The sequence below is a fragment of the Tenrec ecaudatus genome, chromosome 5 (assembly GCF_050624435.1).
Source record: "Tenrec ecaudatus isolate mTenEca1 chromosome 5, mTenEca1.hap1, whole genome shotgun sequence".
Classification (NCBI taxonomy): Eukaryota; Metazoa; Chordata; class Mammalia; order Afrosoricida; family Tenrecidae; genus Tenrec; species Tenrec ecaudatus.
In genome coordinates, this window is record NC_134534.1 from 2,234,740 (window position 1) to 2,254,834 (window position 20,095).

Below are 20,095 nucleotides of genomic sequence, written 5' to 3' on the forward strand. Positions count from 1 at the left end.
TATGTTGGTGAACAGACATATGAATAAATGGGTGGGTGGGTGAGTGGATGAATGGATGGGTGTACAGGTATGTAGATAGATTGATGGATAGACACAAATGGATGGATGTGTGGGTACAGAGATAGGTGGGTGATGGATACATGGATGGATGGATGGATGGATGGATGGATGGATGGATGGATGGATGGATAAAAGATGGCTGGCTCTATGCAGGATGGTAATAGGGGTGACTGGACAGGAAGAACAGATTTATCTGCTGCAGTTATTCCTTCTAGAAGAATCAATACCAGGCTAGTCCCAAGGAGTTGGAGGTTGACCATGCCCAAGCCTCCCAAGAGGCTATTCTGCTCCACTTCCCCCCACGCCTCTCGAGCGACCACATTCCCTCAGGACCCTGGGTTCTGGAACCGCCGCCACCTCCCACAGAAACTCACGGAACTCTCAGGAATCGTCTTGCTGCCTAGTTCCAAATCTGAGGGTCAGGCCGAGGCGGGCCAGATGCAGGGCCAGGAGCCAGAAGCCAAAAATGTCCAAAAGCCGCACCAAGTCTTCTTGTTTCTCCGACAGCTCAGTCAGGGAACAGGGGCTGGCTCTCGGGGGGAGGTGTGTCAGTACAGTAAGGTGGTGCCATGCGAGGAAAACAAAGGATGGTGCCCATCACACCCTCTACTTGGGAAGCCCAGGGTGTGCTGGGGCCACATCCTCTACTCAGGCAGGGCCCTTCAAGATGCCCCCCAAGGAAACCCAGGTACAGCTGAGTTCACACCCCCCACTCAAACACAAACACTGCATGGAGTTGATGCCAACTCGTCATGACCCTCTGGGACAGGGCAAAACTGCTCCTGTGAGTTTCTGAGACTGCCACTGTTTCCGGGAATAGGAAGCCCCATCTTTCTCCTTAAGACCAGCTGGTGGTTTCGAACCACTGACCTTGCGGCTCGCAGCCCAATGAGTAACCACTAGGCCGCCAGCTCAAGCCCTAGTACCACCCTATTCCTGCCCATTAGTATAGTGGAAAATGCCCTCCCAAGGGAAGATAGGCACAGGCATGTTGAGTCAGAGTTATAAGACAGCAGAGAAGGATTTACAGCCAGACAGTCCCCGTTGGTCAACGGTCACTTGCCTGCATTATTCTCGTGCTCAGTGTGGCTGATTGAATGCCAGGAGGACCCCTTCCCATGCCAAGCCCCCTCTCCGTGTCCTATGGGACCTCCCCCAGACGGCCCACCTCCACACCCGCCCTTGCCCCCTGCAGCTATCTGCTTCAAGATGCTCCGGGACCTGAGTGGGTCAGACCCGCTGCGCCTGAAATACATCATCAGGAAAGTGAAGACCATGGCACACGCGTCCCCCAGCCTGGTGCTGGACACCATCCACGACTTCTTCACAGACAACCCACAGGTTGGGTGGGCGCAGGGTCCGGGGAGGGCAGCCCCAGTGCTGTGCCCTCGTACGGGCCGAACGGGTGGGAGGGCAGAGGATCCATCACCCTCCAGTCGTCTCACGGGGCAGATTGTGGTCCCCATAGGTGGGGAAACTGAGGCTTGGAGAAGGGGACATCTTCCTCCGAGTCACAGAGGCCTCCATTCGAGGAGGTGGGGGGTGGGTGGCCCGTCAGAGCTTCCTTGAGAGGATGAGTACATGAAGGAGCTGACTTCGGCTTTCATGCTCCACGGAAGCCTCCCCACCCACCCACCCACCTGAAGGTCAGGAGAAACTTGTATTCTTTTGTCTTGATAGCAGTTGGTCCAGGGCGTGCACACGGTAGGGGCCCAGTGCATGTTCAATTCTGAGCGAATGGCCAAAAGCATCCTTTATGGATCACCACCCCCCTCGGGTCATGCAGAGCCCCATCCTCCTGCTAATCGGCTCACCCCCAGCCTCTGTCCACTCTGCTGCCCGTAGATCACCACCCGGCACAAGTTCCGGCTGTTCCAGGTCCTAGAAATTGTCATCAGAGCCAGTGACTTCCTGGAGGAGACCTGGGAGAAAACCTTCATGCAGCTGGCCCTGGACAACATGACCATGGTCACGGTGGGCCACCCGCCTGCCCAGCAGGCCCCAGACCCCAGGACTCCAGGGCCCAAGGAGAGCCAGACACCCTGCGGGTGGTTTGCCCAGGGTCTTGGCCAATGCCCCATTTCTGGCACCAGCTCCCTCCCGAGGGCCAATCCCCTGTCCTCCATTCATGGGGGAAGGAGGGCACGGGGGGGGGGGGCGCGGTCGGGCAAGGTGTCCACTTTCATAGACAGCTTTGCTCCTCTGAGGCTGCAGAGCCAGGAAGTGGCCGAGCCCACCTGGTGTCCCTCCCCTGTGGTGGGCTCTGGGTCTCCCAGCTCCAGCACCTCCCTCTCCACACCCACCCCTGCATTCCACCCTCCAGCCCCCATGAGACCCTCTAGCCCAGTGGTTCTCAATCTTCCTAATGCCATGACCCTTTAATACAGTTCCTCATGTTGTGGTGACCCCCAACCATAAAATTATTTTTGCTGCTACTTCATCACTGTACTTTTGCTACTGTTATGAATCAGGCAACCCCTGTGAAAGGGTCATTCAACCCCCAAAAGGGTCCTGACACCCAGGTTAAGACCTGCTACTCTAGCCAGTGCCCTGACTCAGCCCCCAGCTCCCACCTGATGGGCCCCTGCTGGCCAACAGTAGAGTAGGTAAGCATCAGACTGCTAGCCATGGGGTTGGTCCGTAAGACCCACTAGACACTCTGTCTCAGCAGAAGGAGGCTGTCTGCTTCCATAGAGACTTGCAACCTCTGCAACTCGCTTGCGGAAGGGCCACCCAGGTTCGCTTGCAGTGGGTACAGTTTGTCTGAGGGGCTGGGTGGCAGGAAAACCCTGTGGAAGTCCAGACACAGGCAGGACTCAGCTTTCCAAGCAGGTGCTCTGGCCCCACTTACAGGTGCAGGCTAAGGCTCAGGCCAGGCACTGCCCAGGAAAGAGTCCCTGCCACAGGGCAACAGGTGCCCTCCCCAAATGGGGTCCAAAGACCAGGGACTGAGGCCGCCCTTCACCTGTCAGCTGTGGGGGTCCCCCTGGCCCTCTCCAACTCACAGGGCCTCTGAGAGCAGTAGGTGGGCAGCCGCCAGCCTGCCTGCCCCACGTGACAGCTGTGTCAACGCCTCCCACCCTCCCTGTCTGCCTTGGTGTCCCCCAACCTCGGCCCAGGAGCTGGAGGACGTCTTCCAGGACTCGGCCGGCAACGTGCTGGTGGCCATCTGCAAGCACTCGTGGCGGGCGGTGGCCCAGCACCTGGAGGCGGAGGTGCTGACCGGCAACTTCCCGCACCGCAGCTTCCTCTATGTGATGGGCATGGTGTCCTCCAGCGGTGGGTCCTGGGGGCCAGCCCGGGGCTGAGGAGGCGGGGCGCACATTCTAGAGGCCCCACCGCTGCCATGCCACATCCCCCATGCCTCCCTTGCAAGGGGGCGTGCGTGCCCTTCCTGTCTGTCACTAGTCCATGAGCCTGGGCACGGCCACGACTGACCAAGAAGTTCCCAGAGGTGATCAGAGCCCCCCACCCACTGGGTACCTTCGCCACCTGGCACTATGCCCGTGCTCTCTCCTTCGGCCGCAGGAGCATGTGGCCCCTCCTCTCTGGGAGGCCGCCCACAGGCCCATGGTCCCCCAAGGGGCAACACTGCTCCGTTGACATATTCACTCACTCATTCCTTCATTCTGGACAGCCCTGAGGGTGTGCAGCGGGGGCAGCTGGGGAGAGACCACTGCCTTAGTGGCCAACCTGCAGGGCTTCCTGGAGGAGGCTGCCAAGTGGGAGTCTGAGGGGAGAGGCCTGTGCTTGCCCCAGGGTGGCTGTGGCAGATGCTGAGTGCACCGGGAAGCCACCAGGCTGTCGGCCGTGCCCCAGCCCCAGGGTTGGCAGTCTGGGTGCAGGCCCCTCGGGGTGGGACTCTGAATTGTCTCTTTGAGCAGCCCTTGGCTCTGAGTGGAGTCTCCAAAGGCCCTCGAAGCTTTCCAGCCCCACACTGCTCCCCCAGTGCATCTCAAAGGGGCCCCTCCTTGCCCCGTTGTTGAGCCTTGGACACAGAGGGGCTGCGTGGCAGGCCTGTGATCACAGCACTCTGCGGGCTGCAGCTCCCTCCTGAAAGTCCGGTTCAGATGGTCAGGGCCTTAGCCCCATGGAATCTTCCCCGTAGTGTTTGAAGCCAGGAAGCAGGGGGGAGGATGGTGCTCCCAGTCTGAGGCCTGGCCTGTGACTCCTCCCCCTGCCCCCCACAGAGAAGCTGCTGAGCAAGACTGAGAAGGCATGCTGGGAGGATCTGCTGGCCCAGGTAGGGGTGCAGGCTCAGGGCTGCCATGGGGACCCGGGGAGAGGGTACCTGCAGCGGCCAGCACCCCAAGAAGGCAGGAGAGGGGGAATCCCCACTCACAGATAAGCTAGTGGACGCTGCAGGTGGGGACTGGGTTCCTAGGGGTTGGGTGCTAAGCAGCTCATCTAGCACCCAGCAGGTCCTCCCACCCAACCCCAGGCCAGCCAGAGCCAAGGCCAGGGAAGTCTAGAAGCAGCTGGGAGGAGGGAAGAGCCACAGTCCACCTCAATGGTCACCCCCAGGGAAGGGGCTGGCCACAGGCTGGCAGTGCAGTCCCTCCCAGAAAGGTGTGGAGCTCTGCTTTTGAGGGGTCAGCCATTGAAACCCCTCTGAGCCCAGTTCTCCACTGAACACAGGGGCGCCGGAGGCTCCATACAGTTCTCAGAGGTCTGAGCTGAGCACAAGAGGCCAGAGATGCCTCTAGTTTACAACAAAACTCTCAGACAATAAAAGCCTCAAGGAAAGGTGTGCTTTTAATTCAGGCTTTTGGAAAATAAACAGCCATTGGCTGCATATTCTAGGAACATATCCAACACCACCAACAGCCCAGCCTTGCCACCCAAAACCGCCCTGCTGAGCCCAGCCACTCACCCCCGTGCATACGGGCACCTCGGCGAGGCTGCAGCAAAGGCAGGAGAGGTTTAGGGTCTTTTGAGTTTCTGAACATGCCTTTTGGGTAAGGGGCTGCCGTCTGGGGTCTGTGGGGGTGCACACAGATGTGGGAGCAAGGACAGAGGCTACTGGGACACCTGCCCTGTGGACAAGAAAGCCAGGGAGGGCTCAGGGCCTGCTGTATGCATTGACAATCAGATGGGCTGGCCAGGAGGCAGCCTGGCCCAACAAGTCCTCTGTCTTTTGTGACTGCTGTGGCTGAGTGCCACCGAGTCTGCCCGGACTCACAGTGATCCTGTGACAACAGCGGGACACTGCCTGGTCCTGTGCCAGCCTCACAATTGTTATGTTTGAGCCCATGGTCAGCCACGGGTCCATCCGCCTCACTGCTGCCCCTCTGCTTTACCGAGCGTGATGTCCTCCAGGGACTGCTCTCTCCTGACAACGTGTCCACTACTTCTGCAGAAAGTGGGGAGAAGCTTCCATGTCAGGGACAAAAGGAGCGAGGGAAGAGGGGAGCAAATGGCTCGGCCCACTGGGAATGCCTCAAGCTTGTCTTACCCCTCACGAGGTTGCGGGAGCCCTGCTGACAGCGCTGCATTGTAGAGGGCTGCCTCCCAGAAATGCAATTGCTTAGGGGGGGTGCATGCAAGGATCGCATATTGATCTTGCCAAAAGCCTTCCACAGGCGCTCTGGAGGCACAGTGGTTATGTGTGGGCTGCGATCGGCGTGGTTGGCAGTTCGAAACCACGAGCAGCTCTTCGGGAGAAAACACTGGGCTTTCTGCTCCTGTGGACAATTACCAATTACCACAGGAGGGGGTCACTATGAGTCAGGATTGACTCGATGGCAGTGAATGAAAAATGTAGACCCCCCAGGCCTCCCCTCAAAGGGCAAGGGGGGCCACACCCCTCACCCCATGCTCCCTTGCCACCCTCCTCATGCTAGCTTCTGCCCACCGTTGTCCAAATTCGGGCACGGATGAGCTCGTGAGGTGGAGTTTACGGCTCAGGTCTCTGTCACATCTGTGCCTTCACATTGACACACGGTGCTTTGTCTCTTTCTTATTGAGTTTGGAGGAGCTCCTGTCTTTTACGGCTATTGATCCTTGGTCAGCGGTGACAGGAGCAGCACTGGCGGTGGAGCAGGTTACAGGTTGGACTGCTGACCGCAAGATCAGCTGTTCGAACCCAACAGCCGCTCTGCAGGGGAAGGAGGAGGCTTTCTGTACCTGTAAAAGATGTGCAGCCTCTGAAGGTCACGGGGCAGTTCTGTTCTGCCCCCAAGGGTCGAGATGAGTGGGAATGGACTTGGCCATGTGGCTTCAGCTTTGAAGGTGACGCTATAAATCCAACCAACCGAACCAACGACCTTGGCTTCGTCCTTCCTGTGAGGGGCCAGTGCCCAGCTCAGACACACTCCTTAAACGCGTGTCCGCATGTTTCTCCGCCTTCCCTTAGAAGATCCCAGGTTTGAGGATCAGGCTTTCAGGTGAATGGCCCTAAGATCTTGCAGAAAAAGGTGGGTGATGGACGAGTGGAATTGGGGGTCCCTGGGATCAGGGAGCCCATCAGTCAATGCTCTACAGCAGCATTTCTCAACCTGTTGGTCATGACCCCTTTGGGGGTCGAATGACCCTCTCACAGGGGTCACCCAATTCATAACAGTAGCAAAATGACAGTGATGAAGTAGCAACGAAATAATTTTATGGTTGGTGAGGCCACCACAACATGAGGAGCTGTGTTAAAGGGCTGCGGCATGAGGAAGGCTGAGAACCCCTGCTCTACAGTCACGCCGTCAGGGCAGGACTTTCTGCGCGTCCTGCTGTGCATTCCTTGTTCCAAACACAGGGCGGGGTGCCCACTCTGTGTCTGGGTGCTAGAGACACGGCCAGTCGTGGACAGGCAGAGCCTGGCTGGTGGTCCCCCCTCGCAGCCCGCTATTGCTGAGCAGTGGTGTCTCCCAGGATACCCCGCCAGCAGGCACGCGGGCAGGCCTGGTGGCCTCGGGCCCAGGTTCGCCAGGAGTCCCTCGGGGAAGGCACTGCACTGGATGAGGCCTGAGGGCTGAGGACCAGTAGGAGGGACTCTGAAGAGGGGAGAGGTCTGGAGGATGGAGACAGGGCTCTCCATGGCCCAGCCCTGCCCACCTGGTCTGCTAACAGCTAGCTGCCAAGTCGGTCCCCTTCCTGAACACCGACGTGTGGACCAAGGAGCTGCTGAGGATGCTCACCAAGCCCGAGCGAACGCAGCAGGAACAGCCTCCAGAGAAGGTGGGCCCCTCCCCACAGGGCCTTCAAGCCTGAACCTGCTCTGGCTCCAAGCAGGTGGGGATGAGGGGGTCCCAGGCAGGATGAGTGGGCCCTCTTAGGAAGTTGGGCAGAGCAGGAGCCAAGGAGGGTGGCAGGCTGTGGCAGGGAGGCTGCTCAGAGCAGGGCAGCTTTTGGGGCCGGGTCAGGCTCAGCAGGCCCGACTATCCCTCAGGCCTTCCTGTTCACCTTCTACGGACTAGTCCTGCAGGCTGCGGAGAGCAGCAGCACCATCCGGACACACCTGCGGGTGCTCTTGGAGACGTCCCACCAGTGGCCCCAGCAGAGGGAGGTGAGCCTGGGTGACAACAGCCTGGGCCTGGATCCTGCTCACACCCTGAGCCCTAAGCCCTGCTCACAGAGTTCTGATTCTGGTCACACTCTGAGCCCTGATCTCAGTCACACACTGAGTCCTAACCCTGCTTACACACTTAGCGCTGATGCTGATCCTGCTTACACCCTGAGCCCTGACCCTGCTCACACTGAACCCTGATCCCGCTCACACTCTGAGCCTTATTCCTGCTCACACACATAGCCCTGACCCTGCTGGACCCTCACTCTGACCCCTGGGCAGGTCTGGGATCATAATAGTGAGTTCTAGGGAACCCCCTCCACTGGGCTCAGAGTGACATATTTGGAAGAGGTCACCTGTGACCTTGGGTGAGCACTCCTTGGACAGCAAGGGGCCAGGCCTGGTCAGCCTGTGACGTGGCTTCTCCTCAACAGGGCATTGCATTAACCATGGGACTGACTGCCGCCCGCCACTTAGACGATGTCTGGGCTGTCCTGGAGCAGTTTGGGCGGAGTGCACCCATGAAGTGGAGTCTGCACAGCTTCTCCCCAAAGGTGTGCACTCGGAGAGCCTCAGGGACCTTGGCAGGGACAGGAAGGTCCCTGTCTTCTTCATCCCCCACCTGCTGGGTGACCCTGGCCTCTGGGTGCAGAGCTAGAGTTTGCTCAGAGGCTGGTTTGCCGTGTGACTTTCTTGAAACGGGAGAATGAGGCAGGAGACCTCCCCCAGCCCCCAGGGACAGGCCCCCTCTCTGCTCCCTCAAACACCCCCAAGCTGACTGGATCAGCACCAGAGCAGTGCCATGGGGAGGACAAAGGCAGGAAAGGGGCCTCCCGACTGCCAGGTCTGTTCAGGAGAATGGCCATAGTCAACCACTGATGGTCCAGCAAGGGCCAGCAGCCTCCTCAGGGCCACACAGCCAACATGGGCAGAGCAGGGACCAGAACTCCACTCATGGTCGCTGCAGCTGCCCCCACCCTGTTCGGCACTCTGGTATTGGTCAGATAATAGCTCCGTGCTCAGCCCCCAGGCCCCAGCCTCCTGCCCAACAGGAAGGGAGGAGAGACTCCAGGAAGGGACACACAAGATGGGGTAAAAGGTGTTCTGACTCCAAAGAGCTCCAGCAGAGCCAGCTTCCCCACATACAGCCCAGTGAGCTCCCTGAGACTGCCTCATCTCATTTCCCTACTTCCCCAGTCCCACCAACAGACTTCTGGGCATGGGGGTCCTCCCAATGTCCCCACACCAAGGGTCTACAGGGCTTTGATGCCCCTGCTCTGCCCCTGTGTGTCCCCTCACCCCCTCCCCCGCCTGCCGCGGCCAGTGTTCAGAGGACTTCCGGTGGAAATGGGCCAGCAGCACCACCCTGCTCACGTATGGCCAGATGGCAGCCAAGGCCAAGGACCACATCCTCCCGTGGGTGGACAACATCTTATCCAGGATGATCTTCTACTTCCACTATAGCTCCTGGGTGAGGCATGCCCAGAATCTAGACCCTCCTCCCCACCTCCCACTGCTCCCAGAAATCTAAAAGTTCTAAGTCAATGAGTCAGATGTCAGGCTGTAACCCAAGATCAGCAGGTCAGCTAGCAAGCTTCTGGCTGCAGAGGTGAATGAATCCTAGGTCAGTGGGTAAGGTGGAAGGTTCTACTAGGTCAGTGGGTAAAGTAGCAGGTGCTGATGACTCCCAGGATCCACAGGCAATGTGGCAAGCAATGTTCAGATGATGAACCAGATGCAAGAATCCAGGTACAACAAAAAGCAGACAAGCTTTTCCACAGTGTCTATATAGATGGGAAGCAGGCCACAGCCTCAGGAAGACATCCTTTCAATTGACTGGCTGCTCATAGCATTACATTATATTAGACCTCTTCACGGGGGTTATTGGATCTAAACTGCCAAACCACTGCCAATCCTAGCCCAGTCACATGGACATAAAATGTCAACATGCCAGGGAAAATTTGTCAAAATGCCCAGATTTCTAACTAACCCTCTGAGTTCAGAAAGGCCCCCATGCTGGCCACCAGATATCCAGCGATGACCCTGCCCATGCAGTGTCTGACCAGCTCCCTCGTTCTAGGATGACACCCTGAAGCAGAGCTTCCTGGCAGCTGTCCTGATGCTAATGGGGGCTGTCCACAGAAATGAGGGGGCCCACAGCTATGAGTTTGCCCAGGCCCCCGAGCTCCTGGACTGTCTGATGGTGAGAGCAAAGTCCAGGGCTTCAGAGGGCTCCAGGGGCCGGGGGTAGAACCCTTCCTCAGCATTCCTGGACAGACAACCCAGGGAAGTGTGGAGTTGGATTTCTGGGGGGTGCCCAACCCCCCACACCAGCTTTCTCCTTTGGAAACATGCCCACATGGCTGACGGCGGCCCCAAGCCGGCCAGAAGCACCCACCTCACAGCTGCTGAGCCCATGCCTGCTGCAAGCACTGGCCTAGCTGGTTACTGGAGAGCTTGGCCAAAGGGAGCTTTGAGGGGAGTGGAGGAGACCACACAGCGGCTGGCCAATGATCCCAGCAAGAGCAGCTCCCATCTTTGTGGGCCAGGCACTGGTACCTGCTGTGCACACCTTGCTTTGTGAGAAATAGCATCCTACCTGATGAGGAAACTGATGCTGAGACACTTGAACACCTGTCCATAGACACACAGCTAGTCCATAATCTGATGACAAGGTCAAACTCTGATTCTCTAAGGCAGTGGTTCTCAACCTTCCTAATACCATGACCCTTTAATACAGTTCCTCATGTTGTGGTGGCGACCCCCCACCCAACCATAAAACTATTTTCACTGCTATTCACCACTGTCATTTTGCTACTGCTATGAATCGGGCAACCCCTGTGAAAGGGTCACGCAACCCCCAAAGGGGTCACGACCCACAGGTTGAGAACCACTGCTGTAAGGGGTGGCAAGGTCATATCGCCCAGGGGGGTTTTGAGGCAGGCCTGAGTCTGGTGTCAGCAGTGGGATTAACTGTGCTCCTGTGATTGCCTGGGCCCGGGCTTTGCAGGTTCTCATGGAGAAGGAGTGCCCTGACACGCTGTGCACGCCAGCGCGCCAGCAGGCCATCCTCATCGCCTCCAGCCTCTGGTCGGTACCCAGCCCCTTGACGGGCCTTCCTGCATCTCCGCTCTGGCTGGGTGCTTGGGGGCACTGCCAGAGGAGTTGGAGAGGTCATAAGTCGTGGTTGTACTGGGTGGGGCTGGGAGGACTGAGCAACTGGTGGAGGCCAGAGTCTGTGATCAGGGACAGAACCACTACCCAGGCTGAGCCCAGCCCACAGACACCAGGAGATATTCAAGGTCACAGTGACCACTGGTGACAAGCCCTTGGCATGGGCAGGGGGTATCCAGCAGGCTGCAGGTGTAGAGAGGCATCAAAAAGGAACCCTGTGTCTGGACCCGGTCAGCATCCAGGGGAGGGGGAGGGGGAGAGGGAAAGAGGTGAGCTCTGAGGAGTCTGCAGGTGGTGCCAGGGTGCACCTGGCCACCCTGCTGGCCAGGACAGGTGAGGCTGCAGGGACATAGGGTCTCCCGAGGCAGACACTAGGCCCTGGTGTCTTGGGGCTCAGATCCTGGTCCTGGGGTGGGGGGGGGGAAACAGAATAGTCTTTGCAGCATCTGAGCCAGACCAATGTGGGGACAGGGTGATCAGCTGACACCACCACCATCCAAAGCCTGCCACAAATCCCCCACAATGACAACCCCACTGGGGGGACAGTCCCCATTAAATGCCCCAGGTGTCACTCTTCCATGCTCCCTCGTGCTCCCACCCCCACCCCTCCAGGAGGAAGGCATAGGGGGTGAGTCTTTAGCTCAGAGGCAGCTGCGCACTGGGTGAGAGCAGAGACACAGGTTCAAATCCCCCTCCACCAGTTCCAGCCCTCAACTGTCCTACATATTCAGGTCACATGCAGGTTGAGCACCTGCCCTCGCCCAAAGGCCAGACTGGGTGGGAGCACCACAGTCCCCCTGAGCAGCCCTTCAGGCAGTGCAGGGACCGGAAGAGCGTACTAAGCATGGACAGTGTGAGGGACAGATGGAGACAACGGGGCCTCGCAGCCAGGATGCCCAGGGCCAGGCTCCCGTGGGGTCCCTGCCTGGCTGCCGGGCTCCTGCACTGCACCTCTGTCTGCTCACAGTAAACTGAGGCCCCCGCTGGACCTGGACCGGAAGTCGCGGCTCCTGTCCGTCTGCCTCCGCAGTGTGTTTGCCTTGCCCATGCTGGAGGTCCTGGAGAAGCACACCTGCCTCTATCTGGAGCCACCTGACCCACAGGTACCCTGCTCAAGGCCCCAAGTGACTTGGGATGGGCAGGGGGAGGGGCAAGGTCCCAGACAAACCCACAGATCTGGACTGGGACCTTGGGCATGTCCCCTGCCTGTCCTTTGTCCACCCATGGAATGGAGGGCCCTAGTTGAGGGGGTTGGGGGGGCGGCATCCGTTTTGGGTTTCTAACTGCAGGGCCTCGCTTCAAACCCACCAGCCTCTCCAAGGGAGAGAGATGAGGCTTTCGGCTCCTCAAATGAGTTACAGCGCCTGTAACGCACAGGGCCGGTTCTGCCCTACAGGGTCACTATGAATTGGTACCGACTCAGTGGCAGTAGGTTTAGTTTTAGGAGTTTGGGGTGGGGTGAGCTCCATGACCACCTGAGAAGTAGGCAGTTCAAACCCACCAGCTGCTCTGTGGAAGAAATGTGAGGCTGTCTGCTCCCCCGGAGACAGCACCCTTGGGAACCCCGTGGGACAGCTGTGCCCTGCCTTACAGGGTTGCTGTGAGCTGGACGTACGGTGGGTTTGGTTTGGGTTCTGGTGGCACAAGTAAGAAGCATTCCACTGCAGATGGAAAGGTCACTGGTTCAAACCCATCGACTGATGGTCTACCCCCGTAGCAATGACAGCCCAAGACAATCTGGAGCCATGCAGACACACAGGGCCCCTGAGAGTAGACACACACACACACACACACACACACACAGTGCCAGCGTGTCCCTGGGAGCACTTGCAGTTAAGCGCCTGGCAACAAGCCAAAAGATGGCAGGTGAACCACCCAGGAACACCTCGGAAGTCAGGCCTGGTGACCACCCACCACCTGGAAAACCTTTCAGTTCTGCACAGGGTTCCATGCACCCCACCTCCACTGGGCAACGCTGTCCTCTGCACTGATGCTCGCCCAGGCCTGGGCAGATCCGGGTGCAAGGTCAGGAGGAGGAGAGTGGGGGAGAGTGAGGCGTGCTAGGGAGCTGGCACATTGAGCTTCCCAACCGCATGGGTCCCAGGAAAGGCTGGCCAACAGGTGGGCCCCAGGTGGGCAGCCAGGGCCACAAGAGCACCTCCTAGGTGAGGGGATTGTGTGCTTTTTCATGGAATGATCTGTCTGAAGGGAGAGGAGCAGGCAGGCAGGTGGGGTCTGAAAAATGAGGGGCCTGCAGGCGGGGCTCTGCCCAATGACTACTTCCCAGGCTACAGCCAGCACTGTGCGCGGGCCGGGGCGGGGCGGGGCGACCGCGAGCACGGGAAGCGAGGCCACGCACCAACAGCCAATGCTTGCGGCTCTGGGACCTGACCACGCGGTCCTCACAGGTGCTGTACAACAAGACCGCGGGGGCCCTGGACCAGCTGCTGCAGGGCCTGCTCGCGCAGAACCCCACAGCCCACGAGCTGCACTTCCTGCTGTCGGTGAGGGGAGGGGGGCCCAGCGCGAGGCGCCCAGAGGGGCTGGGAGCACCACGTGGAGGAGGCAGGGCCTGAATTGGGGTCCGGGTGGCCAGAGGGCGGCCCGGTATAGGGGTCGTGGTAGTTCGGGGCAAAAGGGGTGCAGTGAGTTGGACTGAGCAATTGTCGGCCTCGGACACTGAGATCGGCGGGAGAGTGCGCCTTAGTCCTAGAAAGGGAAGGCTGAGGGGGTGGGGCCTGAGCCAAGGCGGGTGGAGCCTGGGCCCAGAGGAAGCCAGGAGCCCCATTGATGGGTGGAGCTTTGCTAAGGAGCAGCATCTTCTGCATTGGGTGGATCCTTGCTTTGGGGTGGAGCCTCCCTCAGTGGGTGGAGCCCAGCCCTGCACTGGGCAGGTCTTCAGTTGAGGTGTGGCCTCAGGTGGGCAGGGCCTGTTGATCTGCGTGATGGGCTGGGCTGGGCTCCCCCCAAGCTGCTCCTGCTGACCTCCCCTCCCCCCCCCCCCCCCCCGCGCACCCTGCAGCGCATATACACGTGGCTGATGTCGGAGAAGGCACACGAGAGGCAGCGCGCGGTGCACAGCTGCACGAACCTCCTCAAGTTCCTGAACCAGCACCTCTCCCTGAATGTGAGCACCAGCCTCTCCCCTGCAGCAGGACCTACTAGGAGCCTGGCCAGAGTTGCCCTCCCCCTACTCCTCGCCCTCCTCAAGGCTCACGGGGTCCAAGGACATGCTGCTTTCTGAACCTGGTGACACCTGGCCTGGTGGCAAGCTTGGTGGCCTATTGCCAAAACAGGAAACAGACTCAGCCAGGAAAGACCCCTGCCCTGGGCCTCACGCTGGCCCTAGAGCCTGGTCTCTGCTTCCTGTGCCTGGACATGGAGCAGTACTTCTCTCCTGAACCTCAGCTTCTTACCAGTAAAACAGGGGCACGACTTCTACTTAGAATAAGGAAGTGAGGAGAGGTGGAGGCCCTGCTCCCAGACTCGGGTTGGCGCCCCTTGCTTTGAGCACCCCAGCCCACCCCACCTCAGAGGCCCATCAGATCACAGTTTCACCCTCTAGGGGCTGTCCCTGTTGCCCTGGGGGCCAATGGTAAGCATCTGTGTGCCCAGAGTGCGTGGCCCAGCACTGACCACTAATTCCTCCTGGAGGCTCCCAGGACACAGAGCCGGTCACCTCCCTGGTGCCAGGCAGGCGTGCCTGCTCTGAGGACCAGGGCCAGCAGGAGGGTGAGGTGAGTGAACAGGATTAAGCAAGAGTTCTGCATTCAGTGCCGACTCATTACCACCCGATAGGACAGAGTCGAACTGCTCGGTGGATTTCCGAGGCTAACTCATAACAGGAGCATACAGCCCCACCTTTCTGCTTCGGAGAGCCTCCTGGTTTTGAACTGCTGACCTTGTGCTTAGTAGCCCAATGCTTAACCTGCTAGGCGACCAGAGCCCTGGGTATAGGGTCAGATCCCACTTGCTCATTTCCATTTTTTAAAACATTGTGCTGAAATATCCTCCTCTCCATCGCTGAGTGATGGCTTCACACCCTAGTCCCAACCTGCCACTCAGTTCCGGGGGATGCAGTGGACGAGGTGGACCCGGGGCCAGGGACAGTGACATCGTGGGTCCCTCTGTCACTCACTGCAGCCCGAGGAGAAGCTGAGGCATATGGGACAGCTGCTGGGCATGCTGGGGATTCTGTGTCAAGACCCTGACAGGGCCACCCAGCGCTCCAGCCTGGAAGGGGTGGGCCACCTCTGCCTCCTGCTCATGCGCCACAAAAGTGAGTCTCGGGACCATCCCAGCACACCCCAGCCTGAGTGACATCAGCATGACCCCAGCCCACCCACCCTCAGCCGGGGGCTCACCTCTAACGACACCTCTAACCCCCCAAATCACTTGCCCAGCTGGGAAAGCATCCAAGGTCAACTCGGGGGCCCCCAAGCAGCTCTTGAGCAGCGGTGACGAGAAGGAGGCCCCTGAGGACGCCCCGGGGCAGAAGCCCCCCAAAGACCACATCTTCAATCTGGGCAGCTCCCAAGCCATCAAGGTCAAAGCCCTGGCGCCTGGGCTGGTCTAGGGGGAGGGATGGGGGAGGAGATGTTCGTGCTCTGCTCCCTGAGCCAGTGTGTCTCTGCATCCCACTTGTTTGGCTGAGAGCATTTAGGGGAGCCCTCGCCCCTACCAGGGCCAGGGCACCGGGATTCAGGATCGATAGACTAGGCATTCTCTGTCCTCAGTCTTTTCCTGTACCAAGGACATCCCGCTGACTCCCGGGAGGGCCCCCAGGAGCAGGGCTGGACATCTTGGCCACTCCACAAAGTGCTCTCAGCCCTCGGGGACCCTGGCCGCTGCTCCCATGGCGTGAGCACATCCCCCATACCACCACCCGCCGTCCCCCCCCCCCCCACACACACACACAGGCAAGCTTCCCAGCTGCCTCATTGTGACTGCCAGCATCCTACTTCCACCTTGCTCTCCTGTTTGAGCTCCTTTTCCGGCAGGGGCCCAGGAGTCTGAGGGCTCAGACACTTGGGGATCCAAGAGTCTGGGGGACCTTGGACTGAGTTGAGGTGACCCACACCTCCCATGGCTCCAGGAGACCATGAAGCACCTCAGCAAACCCGAGCTGATCGAGCTCATCTGGACCACCATCGACGGCCTGGGCTTGCCCAGCCCCTTCCACGTGCAGGCGGCCGCTGAAATGCTGCTGGCAGTCATCCAGGACCACGGGCCCAAGCTGGACACTGTGAGGGGGTGGGGCACCACTCGGATGGGGCAGAGGGAAGGGTCAGTCATCAAGGCTCAGGCCCACGGGCCCAGGGGGTACACCTGGACACAGATCTGATGGGGAGACAAACTCAGGCCCGCCCCAGGCAAGGATGTACCCCTCCCTCAGACCTCCCAGACAGAACTGTGTCTTTCCCCTCAGGACCCCCTAGACAGAACCATGTCTGCCCCCTCAGACACCCCCCCCCAGGGCAGAGCCAGCCTCTGCCCTCAGAGGGGCCATCTCCCTGCCCCCACAGGTTGCCAAGATGGGCCGGGCCATCCACCTTGGACTCTGCTCTGTCCGGGTCCCCCAGGCCAAAGAGAGTGCTCTGCAGGCCATCACACTCATGGCCCGGAGCCACACTACCGAGCTGGTGGCCGCCTTCCTGGACTTCTCCATACCGCTGGACAGGTGCCTAGCCCCAGCCTGCCCACCCACCCCCTTCCTCATGCCCACCTTCTGCTCTGCCTGCGTAGGGGTGGGGCCTGGTCCCAGGCCCTATCTAAAGCCTCGCCCCCACAGTCCCTGGGGCTCCACAGGCAAGGACACCCCCCCCCACACACACACACACATGCCCAGGTCAGGCTCTGGGGACACAGTGCTGGCCTCGCTTTACCCATCACCGGCTGCATCGTCATCCCCTTCCCCGTGGGCACCACCTTTGCTAGTCCCTTGGCTTCTATTTACTTGCTCCCCGTCTGCCCACCTCTGTGGCCTCACCTCCCAAGACCCTGCATTGCAGGTGGTGTTCAGTGCACAGGAGAGTCTGGTCCTGCGTCCCCGTGGCCATGTGTGCCAGACGGACCCTGCCGCTGCCCGAGCAGCTTGCCAACGCCGCACAGTGTCAGTCAGTCTGCTGGTCCTTCTTCCCCCACGATGGACGGACGGACACGTGAGCGCTGGTCTTCCATCTCACGCACAGCGTTCACATAGGAAGCGTTTACCGTCTGTCTTGGCTGTTACTTTTGACTCTTAACCTTTCGATGGCCTCCATCTGCTCCTTTGTATTCCCCTTCCATTCGTTGTTACGGCCCCTCTGCTGTGACGGCCGTGGCCCCCAAAAGCCCATCTGTGGCCTGGGAAGTGGGAGCTCTTCCCCCACTGCTTCCTTGGCTCCAGTGGCTAGCGACACGCCTGTCTCCTCCTTGGTAGCGTCCACGTGTGTGCGTGTCCTTTCTCCAGAAAGTTGTGTCATCAAGTCGCCCATTAGATGGCGCGCGTCTCCGAGGGGACCCGGGTGGAGGGGCCGCGGGGCTGCTCTCCTCTGGCTGCTCTGCTCTGCTTCAGCTGCTCCCCTACGGGCAGCTTGCTTTCACTCAGGCATGGAAAACACGCCCCCCCACCCACCCCACTGCCTGGTTTGTCCTGGGTCGCCTTTCCTTGCTTTGTACTTTGGGGGAGCGCACGCCAAGCCGGGACACCTGAAGAACTTTCTCTGAAACCGACCCTCTGACTGCAGACCGCTTCCAGCTGAGTCAGTTTTCCCAGAAAGCCCAGTGAGTCTCATCAGCATGCAACTCACGTAGGGGTTTGGGGGTTTGTTTTAGAATCATGTTATTGGGGGCTCTGACAGTTCTTCTGACCATCCACGCATCCACTGTATCAGGCACATTGGTACACGTGTGGCCTTCATCATTCTCAAAACATGTTCTTTCTACTTGAGCCCTTGGGATCAGCTCCTCTTTTGTCCCCTCCCTCCCCCAGCCTCCCACCCTCAATAACCCTTCACAAATTATAAACTATTGTTATTTTCATATCCTACACCCTACTCTGTCTCCCTTCACCCACGTTTCTGTTGTTCCTCCCCTGGTTGGGGGAGGGGTGTTTATACATCGATCATTGCAATCGATTCCCCCTTTCTCCCCACACCTTCCCCCTACCCTCAAGGTACCGCTACTCCCATTTTTGCTCCTGAGGGATTTATCTGTCTATGCTGGATTCTGTGTCGAGATGCTCTTATCTGCACCAGTGTACATATTCCAGTCTAGCCAGGTTTGTAAGGTAGAAATGGGGTCATGATAGTGGGGGTGGGACGATGATAAAGCATTAAATAACTAGAGGAATATGTGTTTCGTCGGTGCTATACTGCACCCTGACTGGCTCATCCCTTCCTTGTGACCCTTCTGTGAGGGGATGTCTAATTGTCAACAGATGAGTTTTGGGTCTCCACTCAGACCCGCCCCATTCGCATGGATATGGTTTTTTGTTCAGGGTCTTCTGATGCCCGATGCCTGATCCCATCAACACCTCATGATCACCCAGGCTGGTGTGCTTCTTCCATGTGGGCTTTGTTGCTTCTGAGCTAGATGGCTGCTTGTTTATCTCCAAGCCTTTAAGACCCCAGACACTATATCTTTTGATAGCTGGGCATCATCAGCTTTCTTCACCACATTTTCTTATGCACTCATTTGTCTTCAGTGATAATGTCGGGAAGGTGAGCATCACAGAGTGTCAGGTTATTAGAACAAAGTGTTCTTGCATTGAGGGAAGACTTGAGTAGAGACCCAATGTCTGTCTGCTACCTTATACTTAACATTTAAATATATGCACATAGACCTATATCCCTATCATTATATATTAATATATTTACATATATGCCTGCCTATATTTATACCACTAGAAATGTCTTTTGCCTCCTAGTTCTTTCCTCTATTTCCTTTTTCTTTCCTCCTGTCCCACCATCATGTTTGACCTTCATTTGGCTCTCAGTAATTCCTCTTGTCTACATTGTACTTGATCAAATCCCACCAGGCATTCTACACCCTCCTCACCATCAATTTCAGATCTCTTGTTGTTCCCTTGTCCCTGGGTTTGCTGGTTCCCTCCTTTTCCCCCACCCCCTCCCCTGCCCACCTCTAGAACCTGGTCCCATTGTTTTCTCCTTGGGATTGCTTACTTTTCCTATCTAATATAGATAGACGAGGAGGAGGAGGAAGAGGAGGAAGAAAGGGCCCTCTGAGTCTGAAGTCTCATTTTCAGGATTCCTCAGAATCTCACATACTTTTGTTTGTTCTGTTTTTTCCTGTGAAGTTTTCTTACATGTAATTTTAAAGACAAAACTGGAAAGTGTGAGTGAAACCAAAGAGGCCCTACCCCGTGGACTCACGTGGGAGTCCTTTCCTGGTGGCCTCTGCCCTTGCAGAACTATGTGGGTCTGTCCCACTGTTCTCGACCCTCCCATGACCTGTGGGGCATCAACGGCTCGCTAACATTTCCAGCCTCTTGAGTTTCTTGGGAAGCGGTTCTCCCAATAAGCCAAAAGGGAAAAGCTTGCTGTGCATAATTCAAACTGAACGAACTGAAGAAAAAACTCAAACCTCAAGTTGAACTATTGAATGATTCCACGAACAACACAGAGATTATCAAAGGGGAATGCCCAGAATTACTGTATCACAAAGAACTGTTCAACATCCACCCATTTCAGGAGGTAGAATACGGTCAAGACCTGGTAGCGTTGAAGGAGGAAACGGCGCTGCACTGCAGACACTGTGAAAAGCAAGGGCTTCAGGAACTGACAGAATACCAGAGCAGATGTTTCGACCAATTGTGCCCATGAGCAGAGGGGCCGGCACCTGGAAGCTGCACAGACCCGAAGAAATGAGCCTAACGGACTGCACCAGTCCTAGTTCCAGGGTCCACTTGGGCCATAAGTGTCTCTCATATTTACATCCATGCCCCCCGTTGCCTCAAGGTCCAATTCTCTCCTTGATTTCAGTGTGCCCTCCATGACAGAGCACATGGCACCAACAAAAATTAAAGCAGAAAATGATCTAGAATCCAAAGGGTTACAGGACTCTTATGTTGTGGTGGGCAGGTGCCCTGGAGTCAGTTCCGACCCATAGGGCCCCGTGCACAACAGAACAAAGCACCGCCCAAGCCTGCGCCCTCCTCTCCAGCGTCCCTGTGCCTGAGCCCACAGTTGCAGCCACCGCACTGATTCGTCTTCTTGAGACCCTTCCCTTTTTCACTGCCCTTCTGCTTCACCAAGCATGGCTTCCTTTTCCATGGACCATTCTCTGCTGATAGCATGCTCCAAGTATGAGGGCCAGGCCTTGCCATCCTCGCTTCTAAGGAGCAATCTGGCTCTTCTTCCGAGT

General features: G+C 58.0%; 1 protein-coding gene across 1 annotated transcript in view; it reads left to right on the forward strand.

The window, feature by feature from the left end:
• LOC142448573 (maestro heat-like repeat family member 5) overlaps positions 1 to 20,095 on the forward strand; it is a 34,368-nt gene that overhangs the window by 1,011 nt on the left and 13,262 nt on the right. The window contains exons 3-19 of the mRNA XM_075550528.1: positions 1,256 to 1,401; positions 1,906 to 2,034; positions 3,180 to 3,339; positions 4,251 to 4,303; positions 7,120 to 7,227; positions 7,439 to 7,555; positions 7,990 to 8,109; positions 8,880 to 9,026; positions 9,636 to 9,758; positions 10,566 to 10,645; positions 11,697 to 11,879; positions 13,080 to 13,233; positions 13,752 to 13,856; positions 14,873 to 15,008; positions 15,133 to 15,275; positions 15,825 to 15,974; positions 16,255 to 16,409. Coding sequence (XP_075406643.1) covers positions 1,256 to 1,401; positions 1,906 to 2,034; positions 3,180 to 3,339; positions 4,251 to 4,303; positions 7,120 to 7,227; positions 7,439 to 7,555; positions 7,990 to 8,109; positions 8,880 to 9,026; positions 9,636 to 9,758; positions 10,566 to 10,645; positions 11,697 to 11,879; positions 13,080 to 13,233; positions 13,752 to 13,856; positions 14,873 to 15,008; positions 15,133 to 15,275; positions 15,825 to 15,974; positions 16,255 to 16,409 — 2,209 coding nt within the window. The remainder of the gene's footprint in view (positions 1 to 1,255; positions 1,402 to 1,905; positions 2,035 to 3,179; positions 3,340 to 4,250; positions 4,304 to 7,119; positions 7,228 to 7,438; positions 7,556 to 7,989; positions 8,110 to 8,879; positions 9,027 to 9,635; positions 9,759 to 10,565; positions 10,646 to 11,696; positions 11,880 to 13,079; positions 13,234 to 13,751; positions 13,857 to 14,872; positions 15,009 to 15,132; positions 15,276 to 15,824; positions 15,975 to 16,254; positions 16,410 to 20,095) is intronic.